The sequence below is a fragment of the Dendropsophus ebraccatus genome, chromosome 7, assembly GCF_027789765.1.
Source record: "Dendropsophus ebraccatus isolate aDenEbr1 chromosome 7, aDenEbr1.pat, whole genome shotgun sequence".
Taxonomy (NCBI): Eukaryota; Metazoa; Chordata; class Amphibia; order Anura; family Hylidae; genus Dendropsophus; species Dendropsophus ebraccatus.
The window spans coordinates 16,632,519-16,653,492 of record NC_091460.1 but is presented as its reverse complement, the minus strand read 5'-3'; the positions used below and the strand labels follow the sequence as shown (position 1 = coordinate 16,653,492).

Below are 20,974 nucleotides of genomic sequence, written 5' to 3'. Positions count from 1 at the left end.
TAGGGAAGCGAAAATTATTATGTTAATTTGTTTTCCCTGAGACCCATTGGCATCACAAGACACCCTCCCTTCTATATATATTCGTTATAATTAACTGAGGTGTGTGGGGAGGTGGGACTTACTTATACTTCCTGGGGGAGGGGAATAAAAGATTTACTTTATTATTCATTAAAATATTCCTTCGTCCCAGGGGCTCGCAGGGGCGAATATACTCCATACGTTGTGATGCCAATGGGTCTCAGGGAAAACAAATTAACATAATAATTTTCGCTTATCCAGCGCTACAAAAACATGGCCACTTTTGCACCACTCTTGTCTCCAATTCAGGTGTGGTTTGCAGTTAAGCTCTATTTACTTCAATGGAACTGAATTTCAAACCCCACCCAGTCTGGAGACAAGAGCGGTGCAAAAGTCGCCATGTTTTTGTAGCACTGGATAAACCTTTTAAGCTTTTGTATGTTAACACTTTATGGGGAAAAAAATAAGTTAATAAAAATAAATAAATAAAAAGAAACCCATATCAATCAAGTTCAACCAAGGGAGGGTGTGGATTAGGGGAAGGGGAGTGGAAGGATGGATAAATTCTATGTTTCTACATATGCATTAATGTCATTTTGTTGTAAAATCTTTTCTCAGGCTGTTGTGAAGCCTCCACTATTTTTGCTCTTCTAAAATTTCACAGTCCTCATGGTAGAGAAATCTTGGTGCTGTGGCACTGATATGTCCCTATGGCGCTCGGGGCTCTGAGTATGAGGGTCATTTTCTTACCTTGATCCTCAGCGCCGTTTTGGTGATATAAGTAGTTCATTCCATATGCTAGTTAAGCATGTTGGTGCACTAAGGCCAGTCCCTCAGCAAAAGAGAATTATTAACTACTGTTAGCCCTAGTATGCATGATGTAAGAAATCAATACATTTACATAATGAGGCCCGTATGCAAATCCTATGCAAAAACTTAAAAAGGGAGAAGTTTATTTTCCAATTGCCAAGCCAGATAAGAAAAACACAAAATTGTAATTATAATTTTTGGCAGAAAACACCAAAAAAGTAATTACAAAGGCCCGATAGGCTGGTGTTATGGTCCTCATATCTATTGGCTATGTTCAAACATTGTCAAAAATAAAGAAAAGGCGGACGATTTTCATATTTTAAAAAAAACCAGTTTTTTGCCGAGATTTAAATGACTGCAATGGCAATGCATTAAAGTCAATGGGAAGACGGACGTCCAATGTACACCATGTATTGAATAACGGACGTTTTTACCGTGGACGTCAAAATAATGATCATTATTTTCGTCTTTTGCAAACAGCGGACTTTTTTTTTATTAGTAATTCACACAGTTTTTCTCACCGATCTTTCTCCGTTTCTATTAAAATCAATGGACTTTTCAATTAAGCCACAGCCAAAGTCCAATTAATAATCCCAAACTAGAAGAATGTACAAACACCAGTCATTGCACTAATGGGAGGCCAGACAGCTAAACGACGTCCGTTATTTTAGACTCAAAATAATAGACGTTATGTTAAACGGAACTGAAAAAACGTTGTGTGAACATAGCCTTTCACTGACATTGTGGCTTTGGAATAGGGATCAGAATGTGGGTCCAGAAATAATGATTTCTGCCCAGTATAAGCAGAAGGTTGCTCTTATGAGATATTTCTCCATGTTTTGTTCTTCCCTAAGCAATGCGTCGGCCTTATAAGCTTGGCCATACAAGCCCCCTCTGCAATATCATTAGGGAAAAAAAATACAGAAACCATCTTTAGTGGACAAACATTGGGGACTTCCTACAGATGTAATGGGGTACATCCAGGTACTGAAGGAGCACTTTCCCACAATACATTAGTTTTGTACATTCTCTTTATCAATTCTACTGGATGTCAGTAACTAAAAGGAAAAAATAATGATTACAGCAAGTGTTGTCCACTCTTTCCTGGTGTGTGTCTGCCCCTCCCCCTCCTTCTCTCACCCTCAGCAGCACTCACCTTTTAGACTTTCTTATGGCTGTGTTCACACAATGGGGAAGATTTATTAAACCCGTCTAAAGTAGAATTGTCTTAGTTGCCCCTAGCAACCAATCAGATTCCACTTTTCATTCCTCACAGATTCTTTGAAAAATGAAAGGTGGAATCTGATTGGTTGCTAGGGGTAACTGGGCCAATTTTACTTAACATCAGTTTCATAAATCTCCCCCAGGACCATTGGTTTGAAAGTAATGGCCGTTGTTTTACAATCACGGCAGTGAATAATGTTCACAATCACGGCTGTCATTTTGCATATAGGAGACTTTGGGGGAGATTTATCAAACATGGTGTAAAGTGAAACTGGCTCAGTCGCCCCTAGCAACCAATCAGATTCCACCTTTCATTCCTCACAGACTTTTTGGAAAATGAAAGGTGGAATCTGATTGGTTGCTAGGGGCCACTGAGATTGTTTTATTTTATGCAATGCTTGATAAATCTGCCCCATTGTGTGAACATAGCCTCTATGTAATGTACAATACTCTGCAGTTTTGCACACATTGGGGGAGATTTATCAACATGGTGTAAAGTAAAACTGGCCCAGTTGCCCCTAGCAACCAATCAGATTCCACCTTTCATTTTCCAACTAGTCTGTGAGGAATGAAAGGTGGAATCTGATTGGTTGCTAGGGGCAACTAAGCCAGTTTCACTCTACACTGACAGGTCATAATAGAAAAATTTGCAGTTTTGTTCAACCCACTCCTGGTTTTAGTTGAAAAAAAGACTGACAGAAATACCACATAGCCAAACACTGCGATATTCTTCTAGATAAAAAGCATGATCCACCCATCTCTCCAGTTACCCTGTTTACATAACACTATAATCAATTGTAATTGATTATCAATATATTGCACGTGCACTTTACTTACACAGGGTGGTTGATACACCTAGACTGGGGTGTCATTGTGGGTGGTACTATACCGGGTACCCCCTTGTGTGCTATACATTTTAATTGTTTTTAAGTTTGTGGGATTATTGATATCTGATATTGTACCTGTTATAATAAAGTACTTTTATTTATTACATTACTTGGTGTGCTATGGTTTATGAATTTGGCATAGCTGTTTCTTTGGTATAGTTATATTGGTTTATATGCTTACCATTTAGCACCCACCATTTACATTGAGTTGTGCATGTCCAACTCTTTTGTTTGTTTCCTGTTTACATAACACAATAAATTTGTGACACAAACTGATATATAGTATATGAGAAACATAATACAGGCCTGAAAGGCTCGCGATATGTAAATATGGGGGACTTCCCAAAAAAAGCATTGTTTTACCAAAATGCCTATCGCATAAAATTATATAAACAACTGCAAATTACTAACCACTACATACTTGAGGAATCCCTGGAGCTCAAAAATTCTAACTAAAGTAATCTTAGAGAAAATGACAAAATTAAGCACCCGGGCCTAAAAGGCCCGCGTTATGCATTCTAGGGTTAACAAGGGTCCAGGGAAAATAAATAAATAACTATAAGTAGCCCGGGATCGAGGCAGTTAGCTGGCGTGGTCCGTTCGCCGCACCTGCTAATGAGCCATTTAAATGCAGCTGTCAAAAGCTGACTAGACTACCCTCTGTGGTAGTCTAGTACATGGATGCAGACCAGAGTAATAGAGCACTGATCTAATGGATCAGTGCTCTATTATATATACAGCATTGGTCTCAATGAGAGATCAGTGCTGTGTCTAAGTCCCCCTACAAGCACCATTCATTTCCCTCTGGTGCTCAGATAGGCCGGGATCATGGCGATCCAGACACTGCAGAACACCAGCATGCTGAAGGTGATGTACTTGGCCTCAATATAACTGTCCGGTAATGTCCTCACCATAACAGCCAGATCAAAGATCACCACCACTTCCCGAGATCAAATACAAAGTCCTAAAGAGGAGACACCAACAACCATGTAAAGACAAATCAGGACTTTGACTGAGGAGCATATGACAACAATATACAAAGCACATTTGGCTTCCATCCCCTTCTAACAGATACTTCCGGGTTGTGTGACTCTGAAGACAATGCAGACCATGATATTCTTGGCCAAAACAGAAGAGACAGAAGCAGAAAAGAAGAATCCAAATAATGTTTGTCTTAGTAAGCAGGTCATCCTGTAGTTTCCAAAGTCATGAAAATAGCACTCTTTAACTCTATATTAAGTCCTCTATATAAGATAGGGTGGTCCTGCCCAAAATGCGTTGGAGCTTCGTATGACTTTTTGCTCTATGTCAATGTGCTTTTACTGATCTCCAATAAAGTTTTGCATATTTTTAAAGAAGTTAGCTTTCCCCCGTTACTACCCATAAAGATGGCGAACATGTAAGTGATGCTGACGCAATTATAATTTCTCCTAACCCTGCTCCTCCAAGGCATTATACTGTACTTCTACTACAGAGGAACCTAGTCTCTATTCGTTCTTTATAGAAATAAAGTGCTTGGCTATCCCCAGAGGTTCCCATAGAGATTGCCCCTCCATTCTGATGAAAGACTCTGGTCCCTTCCCTTCAGATCATGGAGGGGCTCAGAAGTCAGTCCTCCACAATCAGACACATATTCCATATTCTGAGATAAAGTTATTGTGGGACACCCTGTTTTATCTAAGTACATTACAGCAATGTAAGGTCTTATACTGTATCGTGGAGCCCAACAAGGTCAAGACAAGACTATCTTAATAAATGTCTTTATAAATGACCAGAAAACATGAAATTGCCAGTTTTCTCTATGTACTTGTGTAGTCACGATAATAGGGTACTCATATTACATGAGCTAAATGTGCTGGACCTGACTGACTTTATCAGGATGGGAGTGGTTGTATGCAAGATGCCCATTATCCTTTTGATGAGAGGACTAGGGATAATCGAACATCGGAAAATCTTTGGTTCTATAGATTTTGAACCTTGTCGAACCTTCCGCATTTGATTCCCAATGCCTTCCCGGTCCATGAAGAATTACTATTACCTACAGTAGGCTGAATCCCGGAATTCCAGGCGGTACCCGGGCTGTCTCCTCCTTCCCCACAGACCAGGAAGGCATCGGGAATCAAATGCGGAAGGTTCGCCAAGGTTCGAGTTCTATGGAACCTAGGATTTTCTGATGTTTGATCATCTGTAGAAAGGACACTGGCGTTCTTTTTTGGGTCATACTGTACTATTGACCATCTAGATAACCCTTCCATTCATTTGCAGCAAATGCCATAAAATGAAGTTCAGTATAAACACCATTTACTGTATGTCAAAGTTCACTCTTTATTCTATAACATATTGTTAGAATAGACATATCGGTAGAATAGACATAAAGGACCACAATGGTCACTATGTATTGTGTGGGATGTAATGGGTTCTTTATTACATTTCCCTATCGATTTACTTTCTCTACTACCTGTTTTCTGCAGTTCAGCTCAGGTTTTAATATTAGAATATAACATTTAGGGACAAATATACAGCCTAATATTGCAGCACATGAGGTCAGTATGGCAAATATCTCCACAGTCACCATATATTTCCCTCTGGTGCTCAGATAGGCCGGGATCATGGCGATCCAGACACTGCAGAACACCAGCATGCTGAAGGTGATGTACTTGGCCTCATTGAAAGTGTCCGGTAATGTCCTCACCATGAAAGCCAGAACAAAGCTCACCGCTGCCAGGGACCCCAGATACCCCAACATAGAGTAGAACCAGATATCTGACCCTTCATTACACTGGATGATGATCTTCCCAGGATAAGACTGATGGTCAAATTCTACATAAGGAGGAGACACCAACAACCATGTAAGACAGATCAGGATTTGGACAGAGGAGCATGTAACAACAATGTACAATGCACATTTAGCTTCCATCCACTTCTTCCAGATACTTCCTGGTTTTGTGGCTCTGAAGACAATGCAGACCATGATAGTCTTGGCCAAAACAGAAGAGAGAGAAACAGAAAAGAAGAATCCAAATAATGTTTGTCTCAGTAAGCAGGTTATATCTACAGGACGACCAAGGAAGAAGAAGACACTAAGGAAGCTCAGCAAGATGGAGACCAGGAGGATGAAGCTCACAGTACGGTTATTGGCCTTCACCAGAGGAGTGTCCCAGAAGAAAACGAAAAGTCTTAGAATATTCAGAGTTATAGTAGAAAATAGTAATGAGATGGAGGAAACCACCGAGGTCAGAACATCTGCTGTATACGAGAGGAACTCAACTGCTTTAGGAATGCATTCCTCTCTCTTCTCATCTGGCCATTCATCATCCGGACACCTGTAGCAATCTTTACTGTCTATACATAAAAAATAAGGTTACCAGGGTGCAGAAACAGGGTACAGAGATACATGGCTTGGTCATGAACCAAAATAAAATCATGAAAAGTTACATTACGAAAGCATAGAGCTAAACAAAGCTTTACATTCTCTCTGAATTGAAGGAGGAAGAAGTCATTGGGGGAGATTTATCAAAGGGTGTAAAATTTAGACTGGTGTAAAATTTAGACTGGTGCAAACTGCCCACAGCAACCAATCACAGCTCAGCTTTAGGCAGTGCTGAAAGGAAAGCTGAGCTGTGATTGGTTGCTGTGGGCAGTTTGCACCAGTCTAAATTTTACACCCTTTGATAAATCTCCCCCATTGACTCTAAAACGACTGGACCATACACTGGGTAAACTACAAGACAAATTCTGGTTTATGGGGATGTATAAAGATGGACAGTCTATAAATATAAAGGAAGAATGTGAAAGTCATGAAGGAGAAAGAAGTCTACTAGCCAATGGGGCTACTTTGAACAAAATCCATTCAACTGGTGATTACCATCAATATACTTAGTTTGTTGTATATTAATTTGCGATGCCTTTTACAGTATATTCCTATACTGTATCCATGCCTGAGGCCAGTGAATAAGCTCTGATATCTATGTGAGACATGATGCCTTTAGATCTCATCATGGCTAGGTTTCTCTAGTGATTCAGAGGTCAGTAGGCTATGTCTAGTGACAAACCAGATGATGCCTCAAGGGGTTTTATATAGTGGCTACATAAGGGATCTATTGCTACTTTAACCTGTGTTCCATTCCCCTGATGGCACTGCAGACAATGAAAAACATGTTGGTAGGGACGCTAGAGAGCTTTTTATTTATTAAGTGTCAGCATAAATAATTAAGACTTCTATATGCATGCTGGTTTCCATAGAACGGCTACATGGCTACTTTGTGAAGTGAATGGAGCTTAAAGGGGCAATCCAGCATTAGAAAAACATGTCTATTTTCTTTCTGAGACAGCACAACTCTTGTCTCCAGTCTGGGTTGGTTTTTGCAACTCAGTTCCATTAAAGTGATTGGTGTTTATTGCAAATCACACCTAAACTGAAGACAAGAGTCGAGTCGTCTCTAGAAGAAAGTGGCCATGTTATTCTAATGCTGAATAACCCTTTTAAGCTAAAAGTCAGCTCTCTTTTCAGTTACCCAGTCCTGCCCAGTGTGGCTACTGTTCCTGTTATTAGTCCTGGTCCGTCCACAGTGATCCAAGGCACCATGTAGGAATTTGGTGGCTCCCATTCCAGTCCACACCAGGGGCAATGTGCCCCTACACATAGATGGGCATCTCTTTGTTCTACTAGCCAAAGTGAGTAATGCTGCTCGGAGCTCTTTGCCTGCTCCACACCTTTAATGGTCCCAATTAGAGATTTTACAGAATACAGTAGAAAGAAAGCGAATCCCTTCATTAGCTCGGCAATCTGCTTATCAGCCTGCTGCTTTTGAAGTCCATGCTGCTCGGTGCCGCTCCACCTCAGGTGCCTGGAAAAGCTGGATCCAAGTCCTGGGAGAAGTTTCTGAGGAATGTATCCTGCTTTTCCAAGCAAACGGGTGGAGCAGCACAGAGCGGCATGGACTTCAAAAGCAGCAGGCTGATAAGTAAATTGCTGAGCTAAATAAGGGATTTACTTTGTAGTGTGCCATTTGTCCTGTAAATTCGCTCATATCTAGTCCCAAAGTTATGAGCAACCTGCTGACTTCAGAGTCTGTGGTACGTTCTGCAATAGGTTACTGTAATAGCGTCAAGCCAGTGATTAATCTTCTACATCTTACAGCAAGCTAAGTGTTATCTAACTGGACTGTGTGACGTTAAATCACCTGTATCCCATAACAATGGTGAACTAAACAGTAGAGATGAGCGAATAGTGAAATAGTCGATAATTCAAAATTTGATTAGAATAGCTCCCGATATCTGTTTATTCGAATAAATATCGAATCCAATTATAGTCTATGGGAGAAAAATTCTTGGGACCTGGAAATCTATATTCAACCACCAGGAGGTCACCAAGTGGACAATGAAACCTCAGGAAATGATGCCAACACCTCTGAAATGCATATGGGACAGCAGGGCGAAGCATCTAACACTAAGCAAACATCCCAACTTTCAGTTCAGATCCTGAACACAAACAAACAAAAAAAATTATTGTGATCGGTTCGTGTTCACCGAACATTCACAAACAAATTACAATCGTAAAATAGAAGCGTACCTTTCGGTCTAGCGGTATACACTTGCGTATGCATCAGGTCAGGTGCAGTGTAAAATATGTAATAACGAAAATTAACGATAACTACAAATCAGTAGTAGCAGGATAACAGGTATTATCCAACAATCACAGTATACAGCTGTATACCGGATATATAATTGTTTTTTACAATAATAAAATTGAAAAGAGCTGTTCAACTCCTTCACAGGACACAGGCTGTGCAAATCAGTAGTAGCAAGATAACAGCTATTATCCCACACACAGTATAAGGCTGTATACACTCAGTAGATGTCTGAACACACTGCCTGTCTCACAACAGCTTCTAAATCTATGTTTTTTATACTTTTAGCCCCAACAAGGGCTTTTGGGGGTCCCTTCCTACTTAACTTCACCTAAAAGCTCTCTCTCCCTGGTATACAGTCTGTCCCTCTCTAGCTCCAACCAGCAAGTGGCACAAATCTGAAATCACTATTCTTATACTCAGGAGCTGACGTAGTTTAGCCAGCCAATCACAGTAATAGTCCTGCCTATTCCTAGTGCCTGTCCCTCTCCCCTGCATGTTTATTTGCTGGAAAAAAGCGTCAGGGGATGTGGGAGGGCAAATCTAATTTTTACTGCGTAATCGTTTGAATATTCGAATGCAATCGAATAGCGTGAATAGCGTACTATTCGATCAATCCTGTAAATTCTGCTCAAGAAGTTGAACCAAGTTTGTTCTAGTTGTTTCCCGGAATCTGTCAGAAGTTATTTGCCTGCTCATTCCATGGATAAAGAAGGTGTGGGACACCAGGCATATTGACTAGTACACCATTCTGGCATGTAACAATGTAATGTTCACTTTAATGGTAGCTGAGCTACACTAGACCAGCAGGGACAATACACAGAGCCATCCCAGAACCAACAGAGCTTTTAGTGAAATCGGTTCTTCAATATATGTCTATAGTTCTTGTCTGTTCTGTGCCATCACTGACCTACCTGTAACATTAGATATCTCCCCTGCTGAACACAGGACGCAGTTATAGCAGCAGACATGGAAGTATGTAGAGTGAGCTTTCCTGTACCCGGGAGAACACATCTCAGAACATCGAGACTGTGGGACCTTAATAGAAAACATCACTTAGAAGGTTTCCGCTTAAAAACTAGCAAGAGATTGCCTTGGGGGGGGGGGGAGAAGGAGGTCGGACCCCAAGCAATCTCCAGTTTGACTCCCGACTCCTTTGTTTAGAATACAGCCTCGGGTATGGCACGTGACCTGCAGCTCTATTCATTGTCTATGGAACCGAGTGCTGCTGTACCTGTCTCTCTCCAGCAGCTTCATTCATTCTCTAGGGAGCTGTGGGCAGTGTTGAACTGGAGTATCTGGGGCCTACCAAAGGAAAGGATCCTGGGGGCCCACCAATGAAGAACCAGGGAGAAAAGACATGTCAGTCAGTGTTGGTGAAGGTTTTAAAGCTTGGGGCCCACCGGAGACTGACACTGGCCACAGGAGAGTACAGCATTCAGCTTTTTCCAGCGGCTACATAGAGAATTAATAGAGCCACAGGTCACATGCTGTACCCCAAAACAAAGGAGCCAGGGGCCGATCTAGAGATTGCCGGGGCAGGGTTTACAGAGGTCATCCTTGTTCCGTATCCTACACTGTACTAGTCCCAGATCTGTAAGTCCCTCTTGTTGATTTTTCATCAGCCGTGGACCATCTTTTGTATTATGTTTTCATCAATAGCATGTGTGTAATTTGTTAGTGGGGTGGTATTTTTCTGGTTGGTGGTATAGTTCTAGCACCATGACCCATTTTGGCTACTATGCCAGTAATATTGACTTCCGCCAGTGTATGAATGCTATCTACCTGTTAGGAGGTCCTCTGCACACTACATATTGGTTTCTATATGCTTTTTAGAAATTAAATAATTTATTAAAATGTAATTAGAGAAAGATTTGAGTTGATGTCATCATTCTATACAATAGATTCAGCTTTCACTGTGACCAGTATTAAAGTACTTACGCTACTTGTCTTCCATGTTATTTTCCCATCATGAACATAGGGGGTGTATTCTCCTTGTGTGTCAGAGTGTTCAATGTAGCCGAACATTTGAGACAAGAATCCATGGCCAGGCTCCTTATTACTGAATATCCAGTTGTAGAAATACATTGGAAAAAACAATTCTCTATCCTTATTAAATCTGACATGGTGTCCTGTGTGATCAATATAATGAACTCTCCTTATAAACCTATGTAACTGCAAAAACAGAGAAGATCCCATATGTGAAGATACCTTTAAGGGTTTTCTACAATAATGAGTGACCATTGGTCTACAGCAGGGATGAGGAAAGGGTATCCATCTGTTTCTCTTATGGCTCTACTAGGTATTGCTCCCACCTAGCCAGAATCCAGATCCACACTGATGGAGGGGCAACACCCCGAAACAGCAGTCTGTGGATGGATACCTAGGCTTTTCCATTGTCATTACATTGACTTATAGGGCCACTTAATATGGTGGTTTTGGTGGTTTCCCTACAGGAGCTGACCCTCGGCTGGGTCCTTCCCTGAAGGGATATCTGGCTAGTCCTGTGTTTTGAGACTCTTAAATGAGGCTACACAGGCTTTTTTTTGCATATTTGTGTTTCCAAGGGAGCAATGCACCAAGGACTTCAGTGTATTGAGCGCTTTAACCGTCAGCCGGCAGTGTTATCTTTGGCTGGTCTCCCTAAGATCAGTGATCTGTTTCTCTTTTGTCAATACTTCTGGCTGATACTCAAGGTATGTCGAATTAAAAAAAAAAAAAAAAAAAATTACATTACAAAATGTAAAAAAAATTTCACTCTTAATTTTGGGGGAAATTATTTTTATTATTAATACTTACCTTTTCTCTAAATCTATTCATTCTAGAGTCATCCCAATTCCCTTTTACACTGACAATCATTTCCCGAACAGAATAAGCCAATATATATACTGCTGTGTATATAAAGTAGAAGCTCGGACTCTTAACAACAATCTGTGATGTAATATGATGCGTCCGCCCGGTACAGTTACTGAGATCGACTTCATAAAGAATTTGAAATGTAAAGAGTTTTTCTTTGTTTGGAATCAGACAAGCAAAGTAAAAATACCAAATATCTTCCAGTATTGGATCATCGGGGCGATTATCTATGTTCAGAGAATGAAGAAATGTCTCCAGACCAGGGATAATAAATATCGGTGGGGAAAAGACCAAGCTGCAGTTTATTGCTTGTAAAAACTGGTCTCCCAAATGAAAGCCGTAAGACCAGGACTCTTCTAGGATGAAGGTTATATTTTCTCTGACAAGGTCTGAATCTTTCAAAAAATCATAATGTAGAAAGAATTTACCGCAGATTATGACGATCCGGGCTTTAGATTTCTTAATTGTGTTGAGTTTTTGTAAATTACTGGATTTTCCCCTGGACAATTTTATGATATATGCAACGCAGACTCCATGGGAATCCAGTTCTTTACTCAATGCTCTTGCTGCTTCTTCTCCACTCTCATCAAATGGGGTTAGAATTCCAACCCAGTTCCATCCAAAAGAACGTGCAATATTTGAAATGGTTGTATATCTAATGTTTTCATATGGATTTGTTGTGAAAAAGGTACGGTAAAGATGGTTATTCTTTGGTAATGCACCAGGCATGTCGTATCTAATCTATATAGATAAATAGAATCCATTTTAAATTTGTTTATATTTAAATCTAAGAAATTTCCAATAAAATGAAGAAAAACAAACAAAAAAAAAAACTGCATACATACTGGGAGCATCTCTCATTACTACAATATAGTATTACTTGTCCTCGAATATTTAGCGAATGACAAACGACAATTTGAGAACATGTTGAAAGATCAAAATTTGAGCGATAATCGTTCCGTGTAAACACAGCATAATTTTGGGACATATTCTAATTTCTAAGCGTCTAATAGGCATCTACATATGCTAGCTATGAGAGAATTCCTTGCCCCTTGATAGCTATATTTAGTTAGCATCTGTAATGATATCACTGATGGTGATAGGAGTTCCTTCAAAAGGGTTTAAACAGTCAAGATAAAAATTCTCAAGTATTGCTGCTACAGACAGCCTGTCATTTGCACCTTTCACCCTATGAGAAATAGTGTGGTCACAGCTTTTATGATCATGCTACTGCTGTGGTTTGTGGTGCTGATTCTTAAAGTGGAACTCCAAATATAGATTTAACCCTGTTCAACCCCCCCCCCCCCCCCCCCCCGCAATAATCTTGTGCATAATAAGCTTTTATTACATGAATTAGGCAGTTTGTCTGCAGCACATCTACACTAAGGCTACATTCACACATCCCATGTGGAACATGGACGTGGAATGCTTGTAATGGAGCGCCCCCCCCCCCCCACGGGCAGCATCTCTGATATGACGGTGGGAGTGGCGGAACTGTATGAATATGCGCTATGCTGTATTGAAGCAGCTGCGTGACATCATATTTATTTTCCCATCTGGATGCCATGATGGAAAATTGGGAAAATTTGTAAAGTTTAAATCTGGAGCTAGGAGCAGTGTAGACATGTGGGAAAGGTGTCAAACTAGTGGGGGATCGGTGAGTGCACCTATAGGTTTATTGTGCATTTTATTTTACGGAATTGTTGGTGTTCCGCTTCCAGCTGAAAATATGCACTATAGCACATAACAGTAGAATTGTTGGTGGTCCCATCCTTTTGGGTAAATTGAATTATAGAGCTGACAGAATTATAGAGTCCTCCAGGTCTTGTATAGGAAAAGTGGAAGGGCACGATAAAAAATATCGCCAAGAGCATCACAAGGAACAAGGTAATGGGGGGAAATCCCAGTTCATCATCTAGTAAGCCACTCTGGGGTCAATATTGGGGTGATTTTTATTGCTTATAACTCTCTGGATGCCAAAGAACCAAAAACTACATTGATAGAAGGCAATGGCGAGAACAGGTCCACCAATAACACTATCTTGGGTGTTAAACTGCTGGAATAATGGTGCGTTTACACTGATCGATAATTCGCCCAATCGATCATTTGACGATTTTGAAACAACAATTTGGTTTTTTATAACTATCAGCATTCAGGCGAATAAATCGGAAGAAAAATTGTTATTGCGATCGTTTTTAAGATCGCTTAAGCGCATCTTTCACATAGGGTGAATCTTTGAAAGACTGTTTACATGAAGGATCTGCACATTTTTTAGCGAACGAAAAATGACAATTTGAGAACATGTTGAAAGATCAAAATGAACGATTTCTCGCTTGTCGCTTTATTGTTTGCTGTGTTTACAAAGTACAATTATCGATCAAATGCGATTTTTTTTTAACGATAATTGTTCCGTGTAAACGCAGCATTAGTTTCCTCCATTTATAGCAGTTACAATAGGATCAGATGTGTGTTATTCAGCCCAACTCCTACCACTCATTTTACAGGTGCATTTGTAGAGTTCCACAGGATCCATTACTAAGGTTACTGGTTAGGAGTTTCGTATTTCTTAGTTACTGACAATATTTTACAATGTTTTATGCTACAAAAATGTTTTATGCGCTGTGGTTTTGACTCTGTTAACAAACTGAAGGGGCACTATGAAGAAAAAAATGGTATCAGAAAGTTATATAGATTTGTGAATTTCTTCTATTAAAAAATCTGAAGTCTTCCAGTACTTATCAGCTGCTGTAAGTCCTGCAGGAAGTCCTGCTGCCACCTCTGTCCATGTCAGGAACTGTCAACAGCAGGAAGGGTTTTCTATGGGGATTTGCTGCTGCATTGGACAGTTCCTGACATGGACAGAGGTGGCAGCAGAGGGAACTGTTAGAATGGAAAGAATACACCACTTCCTGCAGGACATACAGCAGCTGATAAGTACTAGAAGACTTCAGAGCTGTAGTTTACAAATCTGTAGCCAGTTGATTAAAAAACACAATTAAATCCTTTAATCCTTTAAGCCCGTGAAGAGAAGTTGTACAAGTACTTCCCAATTAAAAGCTAGGATCCTAAGGCCTAATGCTGTTACATGTTCATCAAAGATGAAGTGTGAATTGCAAAAAATTTTTTGAAAAAGCTAGAGAAAAAACTTTTCCCATTACAAAGAGAAACTAAAGAAAGGAAGCGTGAAAAATATCTACGCGATAAAAACGATTATGAAACTCAAAGAATTTTCTCATGGTCTAATAAAATAATTAAAAGACGCTTCCCAAAGAAAAATAAAAGGTCCCAATATTCAGATATGGGAACCAGCGAATCGGATTCCAGCTCTGCAGATACAGACACGGATAAGAAGAAAAAACTAAGTAAAAAACCTGAAAGTAAAAAACCAGGTACTAAAAAACCGGATTCAAAAAGTATACAACCTAATACAAGTACTAGTACAGATATCCCTTTAGGAAATCCACCCGTAGAGGACGAAGAAAAGGAAGAAGCAGAGGGGAAGAGAATAAAGAAACGCAAAGTTGTGACGTGGAGACGTCACTAAATACCTCCAATGTTCTAAATCTATCGGGGGAACCTTTAAGTGACCATTGCCTTATACTGTTATCTAAGGGGTTAAACTATGGTATTGCAGAAAATTTTGATTTAGCTTCTTTTGAGCAAAGTTAGGCTGGGTTCACACTATGTATATTTGAGGCTGTATTTGGTCCTCATGTCAGGTCCTCATAGCAACCAAAACCAGGAGTGGATTGAAAACACAGAAAGGATCTGTTCACACAATGTTGAAATTGAGTGGATGGCCGCCATATAACAGTAAATAACGGCCATTATTTCAATACCACAGCCGTTGTTTTAAAATAACAGCAAATATTTGCCATTAAATGATGGCCATCCACTCAATTACAACATTATGTGAACAGAGCCTTTCTGTGTTTTCAATCCACTCCTGGTTTTGGTTGCTATACAGCCTCACAAATACAGCCTCAAATATACATAGTGTGAACCCAGCCTAAATCTGCATAAGTTTTTTTCCACTCTTCAGAAAAATCCCACAGGTGGTCCTCCAGGTGTATATGAGGGTGAAATCCCTACTAAGATCGACCCTTTAGGCTTTACTCCTGTTGATAATATCACACAAAGAGAGGCTGATTGCATGAGAATGCTTAGAGAATTAGGCCCCGTTCCCACTGAGGAAAGGTAGCGGAATTCTGCGACGGAATTGTCCGCCGCGGAATGCCGTTAGCCTCCCGCTCATAATGGGAGTCTATGGGAGGCGCGCGCTCCTGCTCTGTCCGCGCTGAAGAATGAACATGTTCATTCTTCAGCGCGGACAGGGCAGGAGCACGCGCCTCCCATAGACTCCCATTATGAGCGGGAGGCTAATGGCATTCCGCGGCGGACAATTCCGTCGCGGAATTCCGCTACCTTTCCTCAGTGGGAATGAGTCTGCAGGTATATCCGCAACTATACACTCAAAGTGTGAACAGGAGTACTTTGGTGGGGGGAATCGCTCTACATTTAACCCGCCAATAGAACCAGGTGGTTCAATAGATTTGTTTTCTAAGACAGTTATGAAAGATCTGAAATGCTTAATATATCCAAAAGCACAATGCAATCTTTCTGAGAAAGAATCTAGAGCCCTTACATGGTTGAAAAGTAGACTGGATCTAGTCATAAAAAGGGCGGACAAAGGAGGCAGTACGGTCATCCTGTCTAAAGCCCAGTATGAAAAAGAAGCATACCGCCAATTAAATAATGTAAATGTCTACAAAAAATTAAAAAGTGATCCAACTACAAAAACCATGGAGGGCTTAAGATCTCTACTCCGCTCTACAGTAGATCAAGGGTTAATATCAGAAAAAACTGCTGAAAAATTGTTGCCAATAAATCCAAAAAAAGTGGCATTGTTTAGCTAAAGTGCATAAGTCACTGACCGATCCCCCAGGCCGCCCTATAGTGGCGGGGATAGGTTCGGTGACTGAAGCACTATCTAAGTATATAGATTGGCTATTACGCCCTCTCCTCCCTCACATACCAGCATACCTTAAAGATACAAATGAATTCTTGCAGTCCCTTGAACACGTAGATTGGAAGGATACATACAATTTAGTCTCTCTTGACGTCGAGAGCCTGTACACCCGCATCCCACATGATGCGGGTGTACAGGCGATCGACGAATTTCTAAAAAGCACTGATAAATCTGAAGATTTCAGAAAGTTTATTTGCGACTCCCTATTTTTCATACTGTCCAACAATAATTTCAGGTTTAAACATGAATGGTTTAATCAACAGACCGGTACAGCGATGGGCACGCCAGTCGCGTGCTCATACGCTAATTTATTTTTAGCGATTTTTTAAAAACGTTATATTTTTTCCTGTAATAATCCATTTATACAAAAAATTAAATTTTACGCACGTTTCATGGACGACGTATGTATAATATGGGAAGGTAACAAAAAAGAATTTAACGAATTCATAGGTCATCTTAATAACGTGAACCAAATGAACATGTTTTTTTACAGGACAATATGGAGGAGATCGTCTAGAATTTTTGGACGTAACAGTCGGGATAGACAATAACAGTATAAAAACAGAAGGTTATAGGAAACCCACGTCACGTAATGTATTGCTCCACTATAAAAGTTCACATCCTGTAAGCGTAAACTTAAAGCGGGACTTAATGATAGAAATGAACTGAATGTTTTCATATGAATTGTTTTTAAATGATTTTATTGCATTGTATCTATGCTAATGAATAGCGGTCTTTTGCTATTTAAATACGTAGATTACGTAAGCCGTGACGAAGTGCCGAAGGGCATGAAACAGCTGTAGCTGTGAGCGCTATAGGCGTCCTCTCGTAGACCTGTTTTTATCTGTTTGTATATTTGAATAAAGAAACAAGAAGACTTCAGATGGGTGAGTGCCATGTCTTTATCTCTTCTATGTAACATTGCAATGATGGACTAATATACATAGAGCACCACCCGAGAAGCCGATTTTTTGCCTTCATAAACACAGTGCATTTACCACTCCATTAGATGCACCTGTAGTGCCGTACTCTCAGCCTCTTCCTACGTTTTTCTATGCACATGTTCATCTCAATAAATTAGAATATCATCAAAAAAAGTTAATTTTTTTTCCGTAATTCAATTTAAAAATTGAAACCCCAATATTATAGAGTCATTAGACACATTCTATATTATATAGACTCATTGCACACAGTGAATTTTTTCTAGCTTATTTCTGTTAATGTAAATGATTATGGTTTTCAGCCGAGGAAAACCCCGAAAATGTATTCTCAGAAAATTAGAATACTATATAAGACCAACTGTAATAAAAAAAATAAATAAATTAAAAACAAATGTCGACCAAATGAAAAGTCTGTACAGTAAATGCCTCCATTACTTGGTCGGGGCACCTTTTGCATGAATGACGGCATCAATGCGGCAACGTGGCATGGAGGTGATCAGCTGATGACACTGCAGAGGGGTTATTGAAGCCCAGGTTACTTTGTTAGTGGCCTTCAGCTCGTCTGCATTGTTGGGTCTGGTGTCTTTCATCTTCCTCTTGACAATCCCCCATAAATTCTCTATGGGGTTAAGGTCTGGCCAGTTTGCTGGCCAATCAAGCACAGTGATCCTGTGGTTAGTAAACCAGGGATTGGTACTTTTGGCCGTGTGGACAGGTGCCAAATCCTGCTGGAGGGTATAAACCCACACACCGTATAAGCAGCGTATTTACTGCTGCGATACGCAGCAAACACGCAGCAAACACGCAGCAAATACGCAGCAGATTAGATCTAAATAACTGAACACAGCATCAAATCTGCACCAACAAATCTGCTGCGTGTTTGCTGCTTATTTGTTGCGTATCTGCTGGGTATACGGTGTGTGGGTTTGTACCCGGAAGATGAAAATTTCATCTCCAAAAATCTTTTCAGCAGAGGGAAGCAAGAAGTGCTCTAAAATGTCCTGGTAGACGGCAGCGGTGACTTTGGTGTTGATGAAACCCAGTGAAGCTCCACCAGCAGATGACATGGCTCCCCAAACCATCACTGATTGTGGAAACTTCACACAAGACCTCAAGCAGTTTGGATTGTGCCTCTCCACTCTTCCTCCAGACTCTGGGAGCGAGATTTCCAAATGAAATGTAAAATTTACTTTCATCTGAAGAGACCACCTGTGACCACTGAGCAGCAGTCCGGTTCTTTTTCTCCCTGGCCCAGATAAGACGCTTCTGGCTTTGACTATTGTTCATAAGTGGCCTTTTAGAGATGGATTTTTAATTTTCCAGCAGGACCTGGCACCTGTCCACACGGCCAAAAGTACCAATACCTGGTTTACTAACCACAGTATCACTGAGCTTGATTGGTCAGCAAACTCCCCAGACCTAACCCCATAGAGAATAAATTATGCAAGATGAGAGACACCAGACCCAACAATCTAGATAAGCTGAAGGCGGCTATCAAAGCAACCTGGGCTTCCATACCACCTCTGCAGTGCCCTAGGCTGATCGCCTCCATGCCAGGTCGCATTGAAGCAGTCATTCATGCAAAAGGAACCCCAACCAAGTATTAAGTGCATTTACTGTACATACTGTTAAGGCTGCGTTCACACTACACATATTTCAGTCAGTATTGCAACCAAAACCAGGAGTGGATTAAAAACACAGAAAGGATTTGTTCACACAATGTTGAAATTAATGTGCCTTAATGTGTAAAAAAAAAAATTCACAGTTGGTCTTATATATTAAAATTTTCTGAGAATGAATTTTGGGTTTTCCTTGGCTGTAACCATAATCAACAACATCAACATAAACATAAACATCAACAGACAGAAACACTAGAAGAAGTTCCCTCTGTAATGACTCTATATAATATATAAATGTGTGTAATGACTACATAATATATAAGGAGTGTAATAACTATAATATAAAGGTATCACTTTTTCAATTTAAATTACTGAAAAAAAAAATTGACATTCCAATTTATTGAGATGCACTCGTACATACTGTATATCTTTACGGTTGGCACTCTGCAGATAGAAATAGTTGCAGAAAACTTTGCACTTAAAAAGCAGTATGTAATGTCAAAATGTGTTAAATCCAATAAATGTTTTATTATCTTCTATTATACTTGTGTGTAAAACAGTTTTGTAACTTACTTTTGAGTATCCGTACATACCCAGCAATTGTGCCATCGGAACAGAATCCCCAACAAAGCCAATGACTTTTTCACGTTTGCTGCAGGAATAGTTAGGAACCTCCCATCGGTCTCCGGATAAAATGTTAAAGACGTTCTGTATAGAGTTTATCAAATCTCCACAAGTATCAGCCAGATGATAGCCCAGGGTAACATTGGGCAGAAGTCTTGTCTCTTTGTTAATTTCATCAACAGCAAAGACAAAAGTCATCAGGTCGGCATAGTTCTTCACATTTGGTCTGTGAGATATTCCCAGATTGTTACACTGTTTGCATTTTCAAAGAGGAGTATACAGTTACCGGCACTGCTGCTGGTTACGGCTTAGGAGCTTTTATTTGTCTCTAGGAGTTGCTAGACTTAGTAATAGTATTTTTGTTCGGGGATCACTGGTTGGTGCTCACTCAGAAAGGTATACGAACATGCGATTCCACTTTACAAGAAAAAAGGTTGAGGGCACTCACCAGATTCGTGATCTCTTCTTTATTTAAACGTGCATAAAAAACTTTACGGACATCTAAGGCCACATGGTAGACGCCAAGCACTGCTTCGTCAGTGCTTGGCGTCTACCATGTGGCCTTAGATGTCCGTAAAGTTTTTTAGGGTACAAACCCACTTGACGTATTTGCTGCGTGAATCAGTCTTAAAAATAAGCAGGCAAAACGCAGGTTGGCTTTATACAATTGTTCTGTGTTAAAATACGCAATTGCGTATTTTTGAAGCATGAAGCTTGTTGTTAGCAAAGCATCAGTTGTTAACAACCTGTGTGAAAAACGCATGTAGCTTCATGCTTCAAAAATACGCAATTGCGTATTTTAACACAGAACAATTGTATAAAGCCAACCTGCGTTTTGCCTGCTTATTTTTAAGACTGATTCACGCAGCAAATACGTCAAGTGGGTTTGTACCCTAATGCACGTTTAAATAAAGAAGAGATCACGAATCTGGTGAGTGCCCTCAACCTTTTTTCTTGTAAAGTGGAATCGACTGTTTGCATTTTATTTTCCATTCTACAGAACCCATCTAACTATAGTTTTATGAATTCTCAAAGCATTAGGAATGTTATAAGTAATGCAGTTTCCTAATAACATTACATATTGAAGGCAACATACATCCTCACGCATTCAGTAGACCAAGCCACCTTCTTCTACTGCTCCGTGCTCCAGTCCCGATGCCCATCTGTCCATTGTAGGCACTTTCCTTAGAGGACGGTAGAGATGAGCGAACTTATAGTAAGGTCTAGGTTTGCACAAACCTGAACACTCAACATCTGAGGCTCAGTGGCTGGAGAAGATGGAAGCATTCCCAGTGAGTCCAGGAAAACCTGAACTTCGCTCATTCTTAGTTGACTG

General features: G+C 40.2%; 1 protein-coding gene and 1 long non-coding RNA gene across 3 annotated transcripts in view; both read right to left on the bottom strand.

The window, feature by feature from the left end:
• The window catches only part of LOC138797258 (uncharacterized), a 45,303-nt gene that overhangs the window by 22,587 nt on the left and 1,742 nt on the right, over window positions 1–20,974 (bottom strand). The window lies entirely within an intron of this gene.
• Window positions 3,734–20,961, bottom strand: LOC138797109 (vomeronasal type-2 receptor 26-like). Its single transcript, XM_069976911.1, has 8 exons — window positions 20,878–20,961; window positions 20,743–20,822; window positions 19,588–19,864; window positions 11,369–12,166; window positions 10,511–10,744; window positions 9,484–9,607; window positions 5,478–6,281; window positions 3,734–3,879 (listed from the first exon to the last, which is right to left on the bottom strand). The coding sequence occupies exons 1-8, from the start codon at window positions 20,959–20,961 to the stop codon at window positions 3,734–3,736; spliced, it is 2,547 nt and encodes an 848-aa protein (XP_069833012.1).

Coding starts and splice junctions, on each gene's coding strand:
- LOC138797109 (XM_069976911.1), bottom strand. CDS start 20,961: ATGAGCGAAGTTCAGGTTTTCCTGGACTCACTGGGAATGCTTCCATCT. Junction 12,167..19,587: donor GTATGTACGGATACTCAAAA/GTAAGTTACAAA, acceptor TTATCTATATAG/ATTAGATACGACATGCCTGG. Junction 3,880..5,477: donor ATTTGCCATACTGACCTCAT/GTGCTGCAATAT, acceptor GATCTCGGGAAG/TGGTGGTGATCTTTGATCTG.